At 44.0% G+C, this 18247-nt stretch overlaps 1 protein-coding gene across 1 annotated transcript in view; it reads right to left on the bottom strand.

Annotated features, from left to right (window-relative positions):
* Positions 1–12570: 12570 nt before the first annotated feature.
* The window catches only part of LOC308322124 (uncharacterized protein), a gene marked incomplete at its 3' end in the record, with an annotated part of 32592 nt that continues 26915 nt past the window's right edge, over positions 12571–18247 (bottom strand). The window contains 2 exon segments of the mRNA XM_080773319.1: positions 12571–13910; positions 16991–17542. Of these exon segments, the coding sequence (XP_080629445.1) occupies positions 12571–13910; positions 16991–17542 (1892 nt within the window).

Below are 18247 nucleotides of genomic sequence, written 5' to 3'. Positions count from 1 at the left end.
ACGTAGCTACAACACAACGCGCGCTGCACCTGCAGCTAGTTCTGTCAGAGCGACAGACCGGGTGACCTGTTCGCGAGGCGCGAAATGGTTAATATGGGTGACCAAAGAAATACCCGATTTCTAAAACAAAACAAAAAAAAAGGCCAGGTTTAACAATTCACCTTGAAATTGTCCCGGGTTTCACCCCCAATTCGAATGAAATAAGAAAGCCGGCCTAATTGTTTCCAATTTTAAACTGGTAACAACTGATGAGGTATAGTATAGTATAGTCTACTAAAGAAATTTTGGAGTGCCCTCCAACCCCACAAGGCCACTGGCCATGACAATATTCCCTCCAAATGAGACTCAGCCATCTCTATAGCTTCAATAATCACCCACATACTAGTAAACCTCTCCATCAAACAGGGACCGGTCCCCCAAGATTTCAAACTGGCCAAAGTAACCCCCTTGCGCAAGAAAGGGAGTAAATTAGACCCCGGCAACTACCGCCCTATTTCTATTCTAAGCTCCATCTCAAAAGTGATGGAAAACATTGTCTATTAACAGGTTGAAAAGTATCTTGCCACAAATAAATTAATGTACGAGTTCCAATCTGGCTTCAGAACATCCCACTCCACTGACATTGATTGATTGATTGAAATCTTTATTAACAGTTTGCAGAATTACAGTACATTTCAAGCACAAACTCAATACAAAGACTGTTAACTGTGAGTGGACGACCCAATTAAGCCTTACACTTGTTTACAACAGGGTCCACATTGTTCAATTCATCAAAACATTTAGAGACAAACAAATAGACACTTCTATGTAGTTAAGAACAGAACAGGAATTCATCATATAGGAAGCGAAAAGGGAAAAAAATATATATACAGTGAGGGGAACAGGGGGATAAAAGAAAACGAAAGACAGAGTGTAGGGCGCCTGCACACAACACCATGCGTTGATGCCATGTGTGCATATGTGCAGGCACCCAACACCACGTCCATACAAAAACATAGTACAATCCAGATAAAAATTCAGCTTTTACAGAGGCCAGTTTCGAATTGCAGCCATCCGTAGGTGCCCTTTGAGAGCAGTTTTGAAGGAGCCAAGGGATTCACATGTCTTAATGACTGTTGGTAGGGCGTTCCACATTTTGGTCGCATAGGAGCGAAAAGAATTTAGCCCCTTGTTTGTGCCGAATCTGGGTTGTACATGGTTTGTTGCACTCCCTCTGGTGTTGTGGGTGTGGACTTCGTTTACATTAAGGAAGTATTTAGACAGGTACATGGGTATCTTGGTGGTGTATCTAATCTTGTGGACCAGACCCATTGCAAGATGCTGTACTCTGTCGTCGACCCTAAGCCATCCCAGCCTGTCAAAGTGGGCAGGGGTGAGGTGGGTTCGGGGGGTGAGGCCAAGTAGGAGCCTGACCAGTTTGTTTTGGGAGGTCTGGAGCCTTGTTTTAAGGGCCTTTGAGGTGCTGTGGTACCAGGAGGTGGATGCATAGTCAAAGAAACCTTGTACGAGGGCTCCTGTTAAGGTCTTCAAGGTGTTTTTGTCGACCAGTGAGGAGATCCTGTAGAGGAATCTTGTTCTTTGATTGACTTTTTTGATTACGTTGGTGGCCATCTTATCACCGGAAAGATTGGCCTCCAGGATGGAACACATGCCTTCTCTATTTGAGCGACCACATCAAACATGAGGTGGATGCTGGCAAATACTGCGACATGGTCATGCTGGACCGCAAAAGGCTTTTGTGAACCACACATGTTAACAAGTTAAAAGCAATTGGTTTCGATAGCACATCAGTGAGCTGGATGCAATCCTACCTGGAGGGGAGAGAACAGATGGTGGAGGTGAATGGAACACTGTCGTCCCCCCGAACCCACCTCACCCCTGCCCACTTTGACAGGCTGGAATGGCTTAGGGTCGACGACAGAGTACAGCATCTTGCAATGGATCTGGTCTACAAGATTCGATTCACCACCAAGATACCCCAGCTGTACATGTCTAGATACTTCCTTAATGTTAACGAAGTCCACACCCACAACACCAGAGGGAGTGCAACGAACCATGTACAACCCAGATTCGGCACAAACAAGGGACTAAATTATTTTCGCTCCTATGCCACACCAATGCAAAAGACATGTGAATCCCTTGACTCCTTCAAAACCGCTCTCAAAGGGCACCTACGGACGGCTGCAATTCGAAACTGGTCCCCGTAAAATCTGAATCCCCCCACCCCTTTTCCCCCTCACTGTATTTATTTTCCCTTTTTACCTCCTTTATGATGAATTCATTTTCTGTTCTTTAGCTATATAGAAGTGTCTATTTGTACGTCTCTAAATGTTTTGATGAATTGAACAAGGTGGACCCTCTTGTAAACAAGTGTAATGCTTAATTGGGTCGTCCACTCACAGTTAACAGTCTTTGTATTGAGTTTGTGCTTGAAATGTACTGTAATTCTGCAAACTGTTAACTGTTAATTTATACCAGCTCAGTTGCCTCCATTCTCTTTGGATCGAATAGTAATCTCAGCAAGGCCGACGGCTTCTCAGTTAAAGCGGCTGGTTTGGAGAATTACAGTACATTTCTAGTGTGGAAACTGTGGACGAACACCATAAAGCATTACATTTGTTTTACAATAGGGTCCACCATGTTCAATTCATCATAACATTTAGAGACGTACAAATATACACTTCTATATAGCCAAAAACAGGAAATCATCATATGGAGTTAAAAAGGGAAAATAACCTATACATTGAGGGGAAAAGGGGGTGGGTGGGGGATTCAGATTTTACGGGGGCCAGCTTCTAATTGCAGACGTCCGTAGGTGCCCTTTGAGAGCGGTTTTGAAGGAGTCAAGGGATTCGCACGTCTTAATGACTCTTGGTAGGGCGTTCCACATTTTGGTGGCATAGGAGCGAAATTAATTTAGTCCCTTGTGCCGAATCTGGGTTGCACATGGTTTGTTTAACTCCCACTTCGTTGACATTAAGGAAGTATTTAGACAGGTACATGGGTATCTTGGGTTGACAATATTATCACAATATTATCACAAGAAAAGACGAAATTACTTACCTATAGACTCCATCCTGGAGGCAAATCTTTCGTGTGATAAACTGGCTATACCAATGTAATCAAAAAGGTCAACCAAAGAACAAGATTCCTGTACACAGTGTACAGGATCTCTTCACAGGTAAGCAAAAATACTTTGACTATGCATGCACCTCATGGTACCACAGCACCTCAAAGGCCCTAAAAACAAGGCTCCAGACATCCCAAAACAAACTATAGTCAGGCTACTACTTGGCCTAACTCCCAGAACTATGAATGGCTTAGGCCTGACAACGGAGTACAGCAGTTCAACAAACCACTTGCAACCCAGATTCTCAAACAATCGGTTTAATTAATTTTGCTCCTACTGTATCCCACTAAAATGTGGAACGCCCTGCCAACAGCCATTAAGAAATGTGAATCCCTAGCCTCCTTCAAAACCGCTGTCAAAGAGCACTTATGGGCAGCTACAATTTGAAACTGACCCCTGCAAAAAAAAAAGTTAAAGTTGACTTGTTCTGCATCTATAAAGGATTACTTCTACTGTATTCTTAAAGTTTGTCTGTTCTCAACTTCTCATCTTGTCCATCTGATGTGAGGGCATTAATTATTTTCCTTTTTTTCTTTTTACCCCCTTAGCTTATACAATATTGGTTACATGGCTTACAAACCAGACCAGCAGCTTAAGTAATTCAACATCACAGGGCCCAGCTGGGGAAAGATGTCAGGACCAACCTGATATCACAATGCGTTCTTTTAAGAATTTGTTTGAATGATGTTGGTGACTTGTAAAGTGTCGGGATGACACGCGCATTATTATGTCTCATGAGATTTGTGGTATTGTGGTACTGTAGCTGTGACATACTGTACTAGCATCATGTCCAGGGGGTGTGATTGTACATGATGTGACATACTAGCGTCATGTCCAGGGAGTGTACGTCATGTGACATACTAGCTAGCATCATGTCAGGGAGTGTACTTCTACATGTGACATACTAGCTAGCGTCCTGTCAGGGAGTATATGTACTTCTACATGTGACATACTAGCGTCATGTCCAGGGAGTGTACTAATACATGTGACATACTAGCGTCATGTCCAAACAGGAAAAAGGACAACACTAGAACCCAACCAATGCCAGATTTTGGGGTTGGATGCTTATTAGGACTCCTAGACTGTTGGACCCTCACATGTACACGTATCAGCCTTGAGGACCCCCATTAGAATAAATATGCCAGGGACCCCCACATGTACACATATCAGCCCCGCGGACCCCCTTTAGAATAGATATGCCAGGAAGATAAGAGAAGATTTTTACGGCTCCAGCAGTGATTTTCAACTATTTTCTAGCTATGGGACAGACCTCAATTTAATGGGATTTCTATCTCTGGGACCCCAATTTATATTGTAAAACCAATGTTAATTTAACTCTGAGAGTGTACAAATGGAACCAAATGGACCCTAACGGGTCAATTTGGTTCTTTGTACACTCTCAGTCAGAGTTACAAACCCATAAGGGTCCATTTGGTTCCTAACTATATCATTTAGCTGAGGACCCCCTGGATCTCCCTCAAGGACCCCTGGGGGTCCCCGGACCCCCCTGGATCTCCCTCAAGGACCCCTGGGGGTCCCCGGACGACGCTCTGAGCTATGGTAGAGGTTCATGCATTTTCTAGTAGGCCTATAGGTTTCTCCTAGAGCGCAATACACCGTAGAGAAATAGTGACCTCTAGTGGTCCTTAATTGTGTAGGCCGCGTGTATCCTGAAGCAGAAAAGGAGAACACAGAATGTGACACTCTGTTTTCATTGAGTCTCTAAAGTCTAAACAGTGCCCCACCCCCAAGAGCTATTTTAGGCAATGTGTGCAACACATGCCTTAAAGTATTGTACAACGGTAATGTTTATGTTGTACTAATATTCTATTAACATGACAACTGTTTTAAAGTATTGTACGGTGACAACTAAAGTCATAATGTTTGTTGTACTAATACAAAAAAAAAATCTAAAATCTAAAATAAAGTGATTTAATCATTTAAGATCATTACAGCTTGATGATTTGAACATGGTGGACCCTCTTGTAAACAAGTGTAATGCTTTATTGGGTCGTCCACTCACAGTTAACAGTCTTTGTATTGAGTTTGTGCTTGAAATGTACTGTAATTCTGCAAACTGTTAATACAATTTTCAATCAATCAATCAAGGCTGTTTCCCTGAGTCCAGTGCATTACTTCTGCTCCGGGACATTAAATTGTCAAGAGCCTCCATTGGACTGAAGCCCCAAGAAGTGAACGGAGTTTATAGTCACAAGTAACTTAACTCTGTCTTCCTCTCTGGCCCTGGGCTTAGGGCCGATTCATACTCCTGTTTCGGCGCTGTAGTGCCAAAATGATTTCGGCTCGTCAGAAATTTTCAGTAGCACCGAAGAGCCGACTTTAGGACGGTACCCCCCCCCCCGAACCTCAAATGACGTCAAATTGTAGGCTCTACAGAGCCGAACCGACTTTTATTCGGCTCTAAAATAGGAGTATGAATCGGCCCTTAGGGTGACCAGACTGTCCCCCTTTGCGTGGGACAGTCCTAACCTGACGCTGCCAGATCCAAAAAGCTTGCTACACAAATTTGTTTCACAGCGTGTTGGGGAATATGTTGCTCAATACCGCCCTCATCTGGCAGCGTCAGGTTAGGACAGTCCCTCATTGCCAGGACTTTTCAGGTGTCCCACAAATTGAGACTAGCAGTGTTCAAATGCCCTATAGTCCCATAATAGTTGGCTTTCTGTTGTAAAGCTCTCATTGCCTCTTTCCTGCAAAATGTAGCCTACTATTAAGTCTGTTAAAATAACATGAGAAATATCCCCTAGGCTACGGTACCAAGTCAGCCATACTACCATGAGATTAGGCATTATTAGGCCTATGGTCGAATATGACAGATTTGAGTAATTAATTGCTAACGCCGCCCCGCCCCCCCGGTTCCACACAAATACTTCTGTCCCTCAAATGAACAGTTTGGATTTGATTCTGGTCATCCTAAAAGGGCATCAGCAGCTACAGAACAACAACAGGTAAGTGCTTGTCTTTGACGTGTATGTAGTGGCTCTGCAGTGCAGGGTGACAGGTTTGAACTGCATGGCCAAATTGTGTCTCTTCATAGACGGAGCTTGAAACAGAACCTGTATTCTCAGTTGAGATTCTGGTTGGTTTACATTACTGCGGTCAGTAGTCAGGCTGCATTCAGGTGTTAATGGAAATACCAAAATATGTCGGAAGTCCATGAGCCAGAGCTCAGAATTTGGGCTCCTAATCTGAGCATTATATGAAAATATGCAAGAATTTGCATAACTTTCCAGAATCATGGATATATATAATTAAGGCAACCTTCTTATTTAATTTTGTTTCCCGCCCCCCTGTCCTGTCCCGTCCCACACAAGTGATACTTCTGTCCCTTAATGATGAACACTTAGTGGTTACTCTGTGTGTGTGTGTGTGTGTGTGTGTGTGTGTGTGTGTGTGTGTGTGTGTGTGTGTGTGTGTGTGTGTGTGTGTGTGTGTGTGCGTGCGTGCGTGCGTGTGTGTGTGTGTGTGTGTGAGTGTGTGTGTGTGTGTGTGTTTGTGTGTGTGTGGACATTATTCCTTCCTCAATCCTCAGCGACTTTAACCAACGACGCCTACGGCAGTCGGAAATGGATCAGTGCATCTATACATAAACCTGCTCTCCGTCGCAGCCCTTTCTACTATACGGCATGCACTTGCAGAACCTACACTTACACGTAGCCTAGTGTCTACAACGCCATGTCATAACCATGTTTATTGAAATGATAGCTGTCATACATTTACACCGATTGCTCCATCACCTCTCTTATGCTGTGTGATGTGATGTTGGCATGCTCTGAATTAACAAATTACACTAACACACGCACACACACACACACACACACACACACACACACACACACACACACACACACACACACACACACACACACACACACACACACACACACACACAACTTTGTGTGTGTGTGTGTGTGTGTGTGTGTGTGCGTGTGTGCGTGTGTGTTAGTGTAATTTTGTGACACAAAGGTGTGCTGCTGTGGAACAATCAGTGCGTGGTGGTGGGCAACTGGTGGCCCGGGGCCCACATGCGGCCCGTGCACCTTCACTTGATGCGGCCCTCACGGTTAATAATATCCAAATATTGATATATTTAGCTGTTATTGATTCCAAACATCACGACCAACTTTAATTACTATATTGTCTATATTTCAGTAGCTTAATGACTAGTATTAATAAATTGTATTGTCTTCTTTTATGTCCAATGTATGCATTTGAGTTAATACAGTTTAACTAAATGCATTTTAAATTAAATAAAAAATATATACTTTTGAAGTATAAAATAAAAATCACGTTTTGAGCTTGTAGATCTGCTATGTCTAATATCGTTGCTGTCGGGAAGAAACCTCATAACTCCATTTTTGAGGGGGGGGGGGGTTGTCATAAATCAGTGCTATTGAACACCCTTTACGTCTGTGTGTTGTTCCATAAATCAGTGCTATTGAACACCCTTTACGTCTGTGTGTTGTTCCTTAAATCAGTGCTATTGAACACCCTTTACGTCTGTGTGTTGTTTCATAAATCAGTGCTATTGAACACCCTTTACGTATGTGTGTTGTTCCATAAATCAGTGCTATTGAACACCCTTTACGTCTGTGTGTTGTTCCATAAATCAGTGCTATTGAACACCCTTTACGTCTGTGTGTTGTTCCATAAATCAGTGCTATTGAACACCCTTTACGTCTGTGTGTTGTTTCATAAATCAGTGCTATTGAACACCCTTACGTCTGTGTGTTGTTCCTTAAATCAGTGCTATTGAACACCCTTTACGTCTGTGTGTTGTTTCATAAATCAGTGCTATTGAACACCCTTTACGTCTGTGTGTTGTTCCATAAATCAGTGCTATTGAACACCCTTTACGTCTGTGTGTTGTTTCATAAATCAGTGCTATTGAACACCCTTTACGTCTGTGTGTTGTTCCATAAATCAGTGCTATTGAACACCCTTTACGTCTGTGTGTTGTTCCATAAATCAGTGCTATTGAACACCCTTTACGTCTGTGTGTTGTTCCTTAAATCAGTGCTATTGAACACCCTTTACGTCTGTGTGTTGTTTCATAAATCAGTGCTATTGAACACCCTTTACGTATGTGTGTTGTTCCATAAATCAGTGCTATTGAACACCCTTTACGTCTGTGTGTTGTTCCATAAATCAGTGCTATTGAACACCCTTTACGTCTGTGTGTTGTTCCATAAATCAGTGCTATTGAACACCCTTTACGTCTGTGTGTTGTTTCATAAATCAGTGCTATTGAACACCCTTACGTCTGTGTGTTGTTCCTTAAATCAGTGCTATTGAACACCCTTTACGTCTGTGTGTTGTTTCATAAATCAGTGCTATTGAACACCCTTTACGTCTGTGTGTTGTTCCATAAATCAGTGCTATTGAACACCCTTTACGTCTGTGTGTTGTTTCATAAATCAGTGCTATTGAACACCCTTTACGTCTGTGTGTTGTTCCATAAATCAGTGCTATTGAACACCCTTTACGTCTGTGTGTTGTTCCATAAATCAGTGATATTGAACACCCTTTACGTCTGTGTGTTGTTTCATAAATCAGTGATATTGAACACCCTTTACGTCTGTGTGTTGTTTCATAAATCAGTGCTATTGAACACCCTTTACGTCTGTGTGTTGTTTTGAAAATATTGAACCAATGGAAAGTGGTAAAAAGTGCTTTGGACAAAACCTCTTAACTCCATTGGACCCTCAAACTGTCTGCTAAAGCAACTAACTCCACCACCTCTCTCCCTCTCATGGAAGTAACTGACAATATATAAAGTTACAACACCAACTTTGACGACGAGGCAGTATATTGCTTTGTTTAAAAAAAAAATGTTTTTCTTAATTTCCTGAAAATTTTATATATTTCATTTGGAGTTATGAGCAGAGAGGAGTGAGTGTGGGGTAATCAGCACACTAGCAGAGAGAGTATGAGAGAATTAAATTATGTCCTGCCTGGACATTCATTCAAACTGTTTTCTGACTGACTGGGGAGAGTCTGGGAGATAAGTAGCTTATTGCTCTGAATATAATGATCATTTCACTGCCCAGAAAAACATTAAATACAATAAAGTTTATGTTTATGGACAGTCAAAATCTCTTGGAAATATATCATGTCATAATTAAACTGTATGTTGATTTGGCACACTGACGATATCCAGACAATTAAACATGGCACTTTGTGTCAAAAAGGTTTCAGACCCTGATATATTGTGTTCCATTAAAGGACCACTTCACCACTTTCATTCAATCGACCTCACTAATGATCATGATAAAATGCCACCGTTTCTTTCTACGCAGTCTGTGTCTCATAGGAGGGCTGTGGGCAGTTCAGAAACCAGTCTGTGTCTCATAGGAGGGTTATGGGCAGTTCAGAAACCAGTCTGTGTCTCATAGGAGGGCTGTGGGCAGTTCAGAAACCAGTCTGTGTCTCATAGGAGGGCAATGGGCAGTTCAGAAACCAGTCTGTGTCTCAGAGGAGGGCTGTGGGCGGTTCAGAAACCAGTCTGTGTCTCATAGGAGGGTTGTAGGCAGTTCAGAAACCAGTCTGGCAGCGGTGGCCGAAACGGTTTGCGGAGCGGTCTTGATATCGGAAGGTCGCTAGTTCGTATCCCCGGACCGGCACGTTAAAATTACCACCGCTGAAGTTCCCTTGGACAAGGCATTGAACCTCTACCATGAAATGTTCTATGAGCAGGGCCTGGCTGTAAACAAGTTCTTGAGCTTACAATTTTACAATTTAGGCATTTAGCAGACGCTCTTAATCCAGAGCGACTTACATTAAGCAAGAACAAAAGCATGGGAATACATCACATGAAAGCATTTATCATGAAACATGCGTAGGCTAAGAAAGTAACAGTGGAATATCTATATAATTAAACTATACATATAAACTATACATATATACTACTATGCTATACATATGTACTATGGCGTGCTATGACACGCAATTATTATTAATATATACAATGCAATTCTAGTGCTGTCTACATAACATGCTATAAGTCTGTTTCAAATGCTATCTAAGTCTACAGAAATGCTATCTAAGGGGTTAGGGTAAGTGCTATGGGCCATGAATGGAGTCTGAAAAGGTGGGTTTTCAGACTACGGCGGAAGATTGGGAGTGATGCTGCAGTTCTGACTGCAATGGGAAGTGCATTCCACAGTTTTGGAGCCAGAAGGGAGAAGAGTTTGGGACGTGTGGAGCGTTGTCCCGGCATTTTTAGTGAGGGTACTTCCAGCTTCCCTGCGTTGGCTGATCTGAGTGCGCGGGAGGGTTTGTAGGGTTCAATCATACTTGCAAGATATGGGGGAGCCATACCTTTGGTTGCTTTGAATGCCAGCATCAGAGTTTTGTATTCTGTGCGGGCAGCGACCGGGAGCCAGTGGAGGGAGCGGAGCAGGGGGGAGACATGTGAGAATTTTGGCTGGTTGAAGACCAAGCGAGCTGCGGCATTTTGGATCAGCTGGAGAGGCTTAAGTGCACATGCTGGTAGGCCAGTAAGGAGGGAGATACAATAGTCGAGTTTTTACAAGACTGTTGTCTGGATTAGGAGCTGGGTGTCTAGGAGCAGCTGGTGGTTCACTGTGTCAAATGCTGCCGATAGGTCTAGGCCTTATTAAAGTACCGTAAACAAATTCACTCAGCCAGCACTTTTCAAACCGGGCCTTCACTTGTGGACCGGACGAGCACTCAATCGTTACATTCCCTTACATGTCTAGGGGTTATTAAAGGATGCAACAAGGCTGGCAAGTGAACGGTCATTTATTCACGGTAAAATAATAATAATAATAATTCCATAGTTTAGATTGGGAGTGAGTCTGTAGTTCTGACTCCATATAAAGCGAGGTATTGTTGGTTGTCCCCAGAATACCAATGCTGTGTGGGGTTTAAAGGGCAATACCACTCATTTTCAACATTTTACTCATTAACCCATTCTGAACGGGAAGCCATTTTGGTGTTAGCATCATGTCGTGCTCGTAGCTATTGAAAAACAGCAGATCTACAAGCTCATAGCGCGCCACCGAGTGACTCGCTACGAGCTTGTAGGTCTGCTATTTTTGAAAAATCGAAGAACGACTGACATAGAAGACATTTTTAGAACCAGGTCAGAATGGAAAACTGTCAGGATATAGAAGACATTTCTAGAATCTGATCTCAGGTCAGAATGGAAAACTGTCAGGATATAGAAGACATTTCTAGAATCTGATCTCAGGTCAGAATGGAAAACTGTCAGGATATAGAAGACATTTCTAGAATCTGATCTCAGGTCAGAATGGGTTAATATACCTCAGAGCTGTTGAGTGGAAATGATACAAAAGTCCCCTCATTCTGAAGAATCATTAACATCTGATGATGTCATCAAGATGTGTTTCACGTTTCTCCATGTTAATGATTTATTCAGACAGACAGACAGACAGACAGACTGACAGACAGACAGCAACCCACTTAATTATCTCCGAACACATTCTCTCATAATAGATCTAAAACTTTATTTTAACCTCACATATAGCATCTGTACATTTACTACAACCTTACAAAGTGTACAAATCAAGTACATGTATTACAGTAAAGGATGCTGTACTGTACAGTCAGTCCTACAATAGCCTACATACAGTACAGCAGGGCTCTCCAACCTTAAGGGTCTGCTGTAGACCTCTCTGGTGGTCAGTAGACCATTCTCTGGTGGTCAGTAGACCATTCCCTGGTGGTCAGTAGACCATTCTCTGGTGGTCAGTAGACCATTCTCTGGTGGTCAGTAGACCATTCTCTGGTGGTCAGTAGACCATTCCCTGGTGGTCAGTAGACCATTCTCTGGTGGTCAGTAGACCATTCTCTGGTGGTCTGTAGACCATTCTCTGGTGGTCAGTAGACCATTCTCTGGTGGTCAGTAGACCATTCCCTGGTGGTCAGTAGACCATTCTCTGGTGGTCAGGAGACTATTCTCTGGTGGTCAGTAGACCATTCTCTGGTGGTCAGTAGACCATTCTCTGGTGGTCAGTAGATACATACATCAGCAACATTATGATGTCACTGAGCATCATGAAGGTACTGAAAGACCCGCCCACCTCAGACATCAGCAACATTAAGAAAATGACAAAAATATAACTGTCCGGATGAAATTCACCCGTGTCCAGTGTCCTAGGCCGGGTTAAGGAGCAGTCCAGTGTTCAGTGTTCAGTGTCCTAGGCCGGGTTAAGGAGCAGTCCAGTGTTCAGTGTTCAGTGTCCTAGGCCGGGTTAAGGAGCAGTCCAGTGTTCAGTGTTCAGTGTTCTAGGCCGGGTTAAGGACCAGTCCAGTGTTCAGTGTTCTAGGCCGGGTTAAGGACCAGTCCAGTGTTCAGTGTTCTAGGCCGGGTTAAGGACCAGTCCAGTGTTCAGTGTTCAGTGTTCTAGGCCAGGATAAGGAGAAGTCCAGTTCTACATCAACCCAAGATGTTTAGAGAGGCACTTGTCCAGATCACAGAGAAGCACTATCATTATAGAACTCACATCAGGTCCTTTGTGCCTCACTGTGTCGATGACAATACGTGCCTTGACATCTCTCCTCTGCTCCCCAGCGGCCGCCTCCCGCTCAGCTTCGGTTAACACCTCCTTGGCAAAGAGTCTGTCCAGGAGAACGTTGAGACAGGCGTCCGAAATGCTGTCGATGAAGCTATTCCGCACGGAATACAGTCTGTCTTCTGCCGCGAGACTCGCTGTGCACTGAACGCGTTGGCTCTGTTGTCTTCTCACAGCAGGAGCTGAAAAGTCAACGCAGCTTTCCCACGCACAGACAGAGGTGTCGCAGTCCCTTAGAAGAAGCTCGACCATCTTCATCCTTTTCTTTAAAGTCACTTGAAACGTCGTGATGTAATTGTGATAGCACGATTCGTCGACTTCAAAGACTGCTCTGTGTGGTTCAATGACGACGGCATCATCCCGATGCGAGGTGGAGAGGGTATATTTCTTCTTTGGGATTAGTACGCAGGGAGGCTTTTCGATGTAACTCTCTTCTCCGTGCATCTCCTTCCTTTCCTTCTTCACGTCACTCAGCACCACATTGCTGGGTAGCAGCAGTACATTCAGCGTTGACATGGGGTCATCATCATGCTCAATCGGTGGCGTATAAAACAGTGACACCAGTGCCTGGATAGGCCTGGGCCCGAACAGCATCTCCCTGATGAGACCAAATAAAGACAACCCAGTTACATCTATGATAACATGAGTTTCTGTGACCACACGGGGTTTGATCAGCTCAACGCCGTCATCATCCACCACGTGGACAACAGACAAGGACTTGCCTCCACCCGTGGAGAGGATCTCACAGTGTGGAAATTGCAACTGACACACGGACCCCTGAGGACCTTTGATGTCAAACAGTGGTCCTGCGGGCCTCTTCCTCAGCTGGGACAGAAGGCCCCGGTGCCACGGGACTGTCCCGTAAGTCACCTCTCCCTCTGTCTCCATCTTCAACCCCAGGCCGGTCACGCTGCATTGGAACAGTCCAGCGTGGGTGCAGTGGAACCTGTAGCGTTCCTTGTTTTCCACAAGAACGATGTCGGGTGTAAATGTCTGTGTATTGTCCAGTAGTAGTGTGACATCGTTTACACTACAGGAGCGCTTTGCTCTGAAAGCGCTCTTGTTCTCTAGACGTGGGATTTGGCTCAGTGACGGTAAGCTGTGAGAACCAGGCAGGGAGACGGATTCTTCTATCCTCAAACCACTGAAGCATGAACTTAGCTCAGTTTCATCTTGGATGTCCAGAGAGGACAGTGAATCTGTAACAGCATGAACTTCCAGAGAGGACAGTGACTCTGTAACAGCATGAACTTCCAGAGAGGACAGTGACTCTATAACAGCATGAACTTCCAGAGAGGACAGTGAATCTGTAACAGCATGAACTTCCAGAGAGGACAGTGACTCTGTAACAGCATGAACTTCCAGAGAGGACAGTGAATCTGTAACAGCATGAACTTCCAGAGAGGACAGTGAATCTGTAACAGCATGAACTTCCAGAGAGGACAGTGACTCTGTAACAGGACATTCTTCCATCTCGCCATGCAAAGGCATCGTACCCTACAGAGAATATAGAGAAAGGGAAAATAAAATCAGTAATTAGACAAAGATGAACCCAAGACTTTTCCACAGCGTCAGCTCATACAGATGTAATATCCTTGCTAACTGACTGCTGGCTGAGTCCTGACTCTTTGGCCGATGTTATAACATGCGTTGCCAGTAGAGTTGTCAATTTCTGCCCGAACCCGACCCAACCCGACGTTTTCGGGCAGGGCCTAGCCTAAAATGGCTCTGAAAGACACAACAAAGCAGACAGGAAACGATCAGTGTATTTCCTGATGTTCAGTCACTGTGATTATTGTGCAGAGCAGATGGTTCTGTCCTCACTATGTCCATGTTGGAATGATGGAGTCTAGAGGGTTCTGTCCTCACTGTGTCCATGTTGGAATGATGGAGTCTAGAGGGTTCTGTCCTCACTGTGTCCATGTTGGAATGATGGAGTCTAGAGGGTTCTGTACTCACTGTGTCCATGTTGGAATGATGGAGTCTAGAGGGTTCTTTCTTTTTTTATATATTTTTTATCCCACAATTTTGTAACCCATTTTTCACCCCTGTGCCAATCATCTACTGTGATCCTGGGCTCTACACACCCTCCACCAACCTGGGGAGAGCAACGGACTTAACTCATGCTCCCTTCATGCCTGAGTGTCCAAGTTGCTCCTTTACACCTGACAGGGGGGAGTTTCCCTGGTTGGACGTAGCGCGTGGAAGGAACACGTTATTCCAACCAGTTCCTTTCCCCTCCATCAGGCTCCCCGGCTGGCCAGGGGGAGGCAGTTTAGAGACCAGGATTATGTTTTTGTGAGGGTATCTACCCTAGGGGACACAGGGAGAACATGCAAACTCCACACAGAAAGGCCCTTTCGCCAACCCCGCCTTCGGGTATGGGCACTGATGACGCGGAGGAGGAAACACGCCGCCAGCACCCACAGTGCCCCGAGCGGGAATCGAACCCAGGATCTTCTAGCTGTGAGGCGACAGCACTACCAACTGTGCCACCGTGCCCCGAGTCTAGAGGGTTCTGTACTCACTGTGTCCATGTTGGAATGATGGAGTCTAGAGGGTTCTGTCCTCACTGTGTCCATGTTGGAATGATGGAGTCTAGAGGGTTCTGTACTCACTATGTCCATGTTGGAATGATGGAGTCTAGAGATGCGCGCACACACACACGCACACGCACGCACACACACACACACACACACACACACACACACACACACACACACACACACAATAAAATTATAGATTCTAATGTTAACTTTGAGTGACAATGCTGTGTGTGTGTGTGTGTGGGGGGGGGGGGGGTCATATTCAAATATGACTATTTTGGGGGTCCCCAGTTCAAAAATGATTATTTTGGGGGTCCCCAGTTAAAATATGATTATTTAGGGGTTCCTCAATTCAAATATGATTATTTTGGGTTTCCTCAATTCAATTCATTAATACATATGTACAGGTTCACAAAGGTTCTCATTAATCTGTAGATTAACATTGGAGGATGAATTATAATGATTCAAATGGCCCGGAAAGCTCCATTCTCTTGTAACTTGTTAAAAAGGTTAACCCATTTAGGCCTGACGTCGAAATGTATAAAATGTCTTCTAAATTCTGACAGTTTTCTGAAATACCTATAAATTATGTTTCTGTATCAGTGGTGCTCAATATTTCATGTCAAGGACCCCAACAATTATATGTAATTGGCCGCCGACCCCCATCTGAAAATAATATGTTGTTCCAGCTCGTGCTCTGTACATCCGATAGCGTTGTTATTAACCCATTCTGACCTGAGATCAGATTCTAAAAATGTCTTCTATATCCTGACAGTTTACCATTCTGACCCGAGATCAAATTCTAAAAAATTCTTCTATATCCTGACAGTTTTCCATTCTGACCTGAGATCAGATTCTAAAAATGTCTTCTATATCCTGACAGTTTTCCATTCTGACCTGAGATCAGATTCTAAAAATGTCTTCTATATCCTGACAGTTTTCCATTCTGACCTGAGATCAGATTCAAAAAATGTCTTTTATATCCTGACAGTTTTCCATTCTGACCTGAGATCAGATTCTAAAAATGTCTTCTATATCCTGACAGTTTTCCATTCTGACCTGAGATCAGATTCTAAAAATGTCTTCTATATCCTGACAGTTTTCCATTCTGACCTGAGATCAGATTCTAAAAATGTCTTCTATGTCAGTTGCTCTTCGCTCTTTCAAAAATAGCAGACCTACAAGCTCGTAGCGCGGCACTCGGTGGTGCGCTATGAGCTTGTAGGTCTGCTATTTTTCAATAGCTAAAGCACGACATGATGCTAACACCAGTTTTGGACTCGGTTTTGGACGAGCTGCTGTCATACGTCACCGAACGCTCGCGCATGCGCTACACAGCTATGATTATTTTATAAATATGATTATTATGGCAGGTCCCCAGTTCAAATATGATTATTATGGGGGTACTCAGTTCAAATATGATTATTTTGGCAGGTCCCCAGTTCAAATATGATTATTATGGGGGTCCTCAGTTCAAATATGATTATTATGGCAGGTCTCCAGTTCAAATATGATTATTATGGCAGGTCCCCAGTTCAAATATGATTATTATGGGGTTCCTCAGTTGAAATTAAATCACACTGTGGAGACTTTAAGACATTTTGTGTGTGTGTGTGTGTGTGTGTGTGTGTGTGTGTGTGTGTGTGTGTGTGTGTGTGTTACATGTGTGTGTGTGTGGACGTGGTCTGGAATTAAATGTGTGTGTGTCCATTATACTTACTGTTCACACAGACACGCTGAGGAGGAGGAGGAGGAGGAGGAGGAGGACCAGAACGTGAACCCAGCATAGAGAGGTCCAGTGGACCTGGTCTGGAAGGTGTACAGGTGTCTCAGTGAGTCAGAGCACACTGTGTAGAAGGACAGAGTCCCAGCGGGACGGTCCACATACACGGATACTCTGTTGGAGCCTCTAGAGGGACTGACAGGGAGGACAGTCCTCTGTCCATTGTGGTAGACACGGTAACTGGAACCATCAACACCATCACAGGTCAGACTCCAGGACTTGTCATTCCATCCAAAGCAACAGTCAAGATCACCTCCTTTCCTGCTGATTGTTCCGTCAGCCACTGCTATACCAACCTCTCCACTGCACTCTACCTCCCAGGAACAGCGTCCAGTCACACTCTGTGAACTCAGAACCTGTCCATCGACATTAAACCTGTCTGGGTGTTCAGGAGGACGCTGACCCCCTGACCTCTGTGACCCCCGTGTGACCTTCCTGTTGTCCTCAGACAGAGAGAGGTCACAGTGTGCTGTGTTTGAGTCCAGTGTGAGACTCTGGAAATCTGATGAGAAAACAACACAGTAAACATTAAATACATCATTCACTGACTGACACTAGCATGCACACACACACACACACACACACACACACACACACACACACACACACACTGCAGTATTAATTTTGGCAACAGATTTAGTCCTATTTTAGTCATTTGTACATTATTTAGTCTTAGTCTAGTCGACTAAATTAAGACTCAATACAATTCAAATGTAATAAAGAAGATCGTCACTGTCAGAGTCCAACCACCAGGGGGCAGAATGTCTCTGCACCCCTGGGCAGAGACATTCTACAGTGTGATTTTATTTGAACTGGGGACCCCAAAAATAATCATATTTGAACTGAGGACCCCCAAAACAATCATATTTGAACTGGAGACCCCCCCAAAACAATCATATTTGAACTGGAGACCCCCAAAATAATCATATTTGAACTGGAGACCCCCCAAAATAATCATATTTGAACTGGAGACCCCCCAAAATAATCATATTCGAACTGGAGACCCCCAAAATAATCAATATTGACAAGCACTTGGAATTGTAGGCATTCCATTTAGTTTGAGGCATTGTGAGCTTGTAGATCTGCTATTTCCACAATATTTTCCACTTTCTTACACTATTTGACATTTTTGGCCAATTTGGCCATCTGGGGGCCCCCCACAATAATCTGGGGACAACCCCCCCCCCCCCCCCCAATCACCTGTCTG

The sequence above is a fragment of the Protomyctophum bolini genome (genome assembly GCF_963924005.1).
Source record: "Protomyctophum bolini genome assembly, chromosome: 10".
Lineage (NCBI taxonomy): Eukaryota > Metazoa > Chordata > Actinopteri > Myctophiformes > Myctophidae > Protomyctophum > Protomyctophum bolini.
This window is presented reverse-complemented; position numbering and strand designations above follow the sequence as displayed.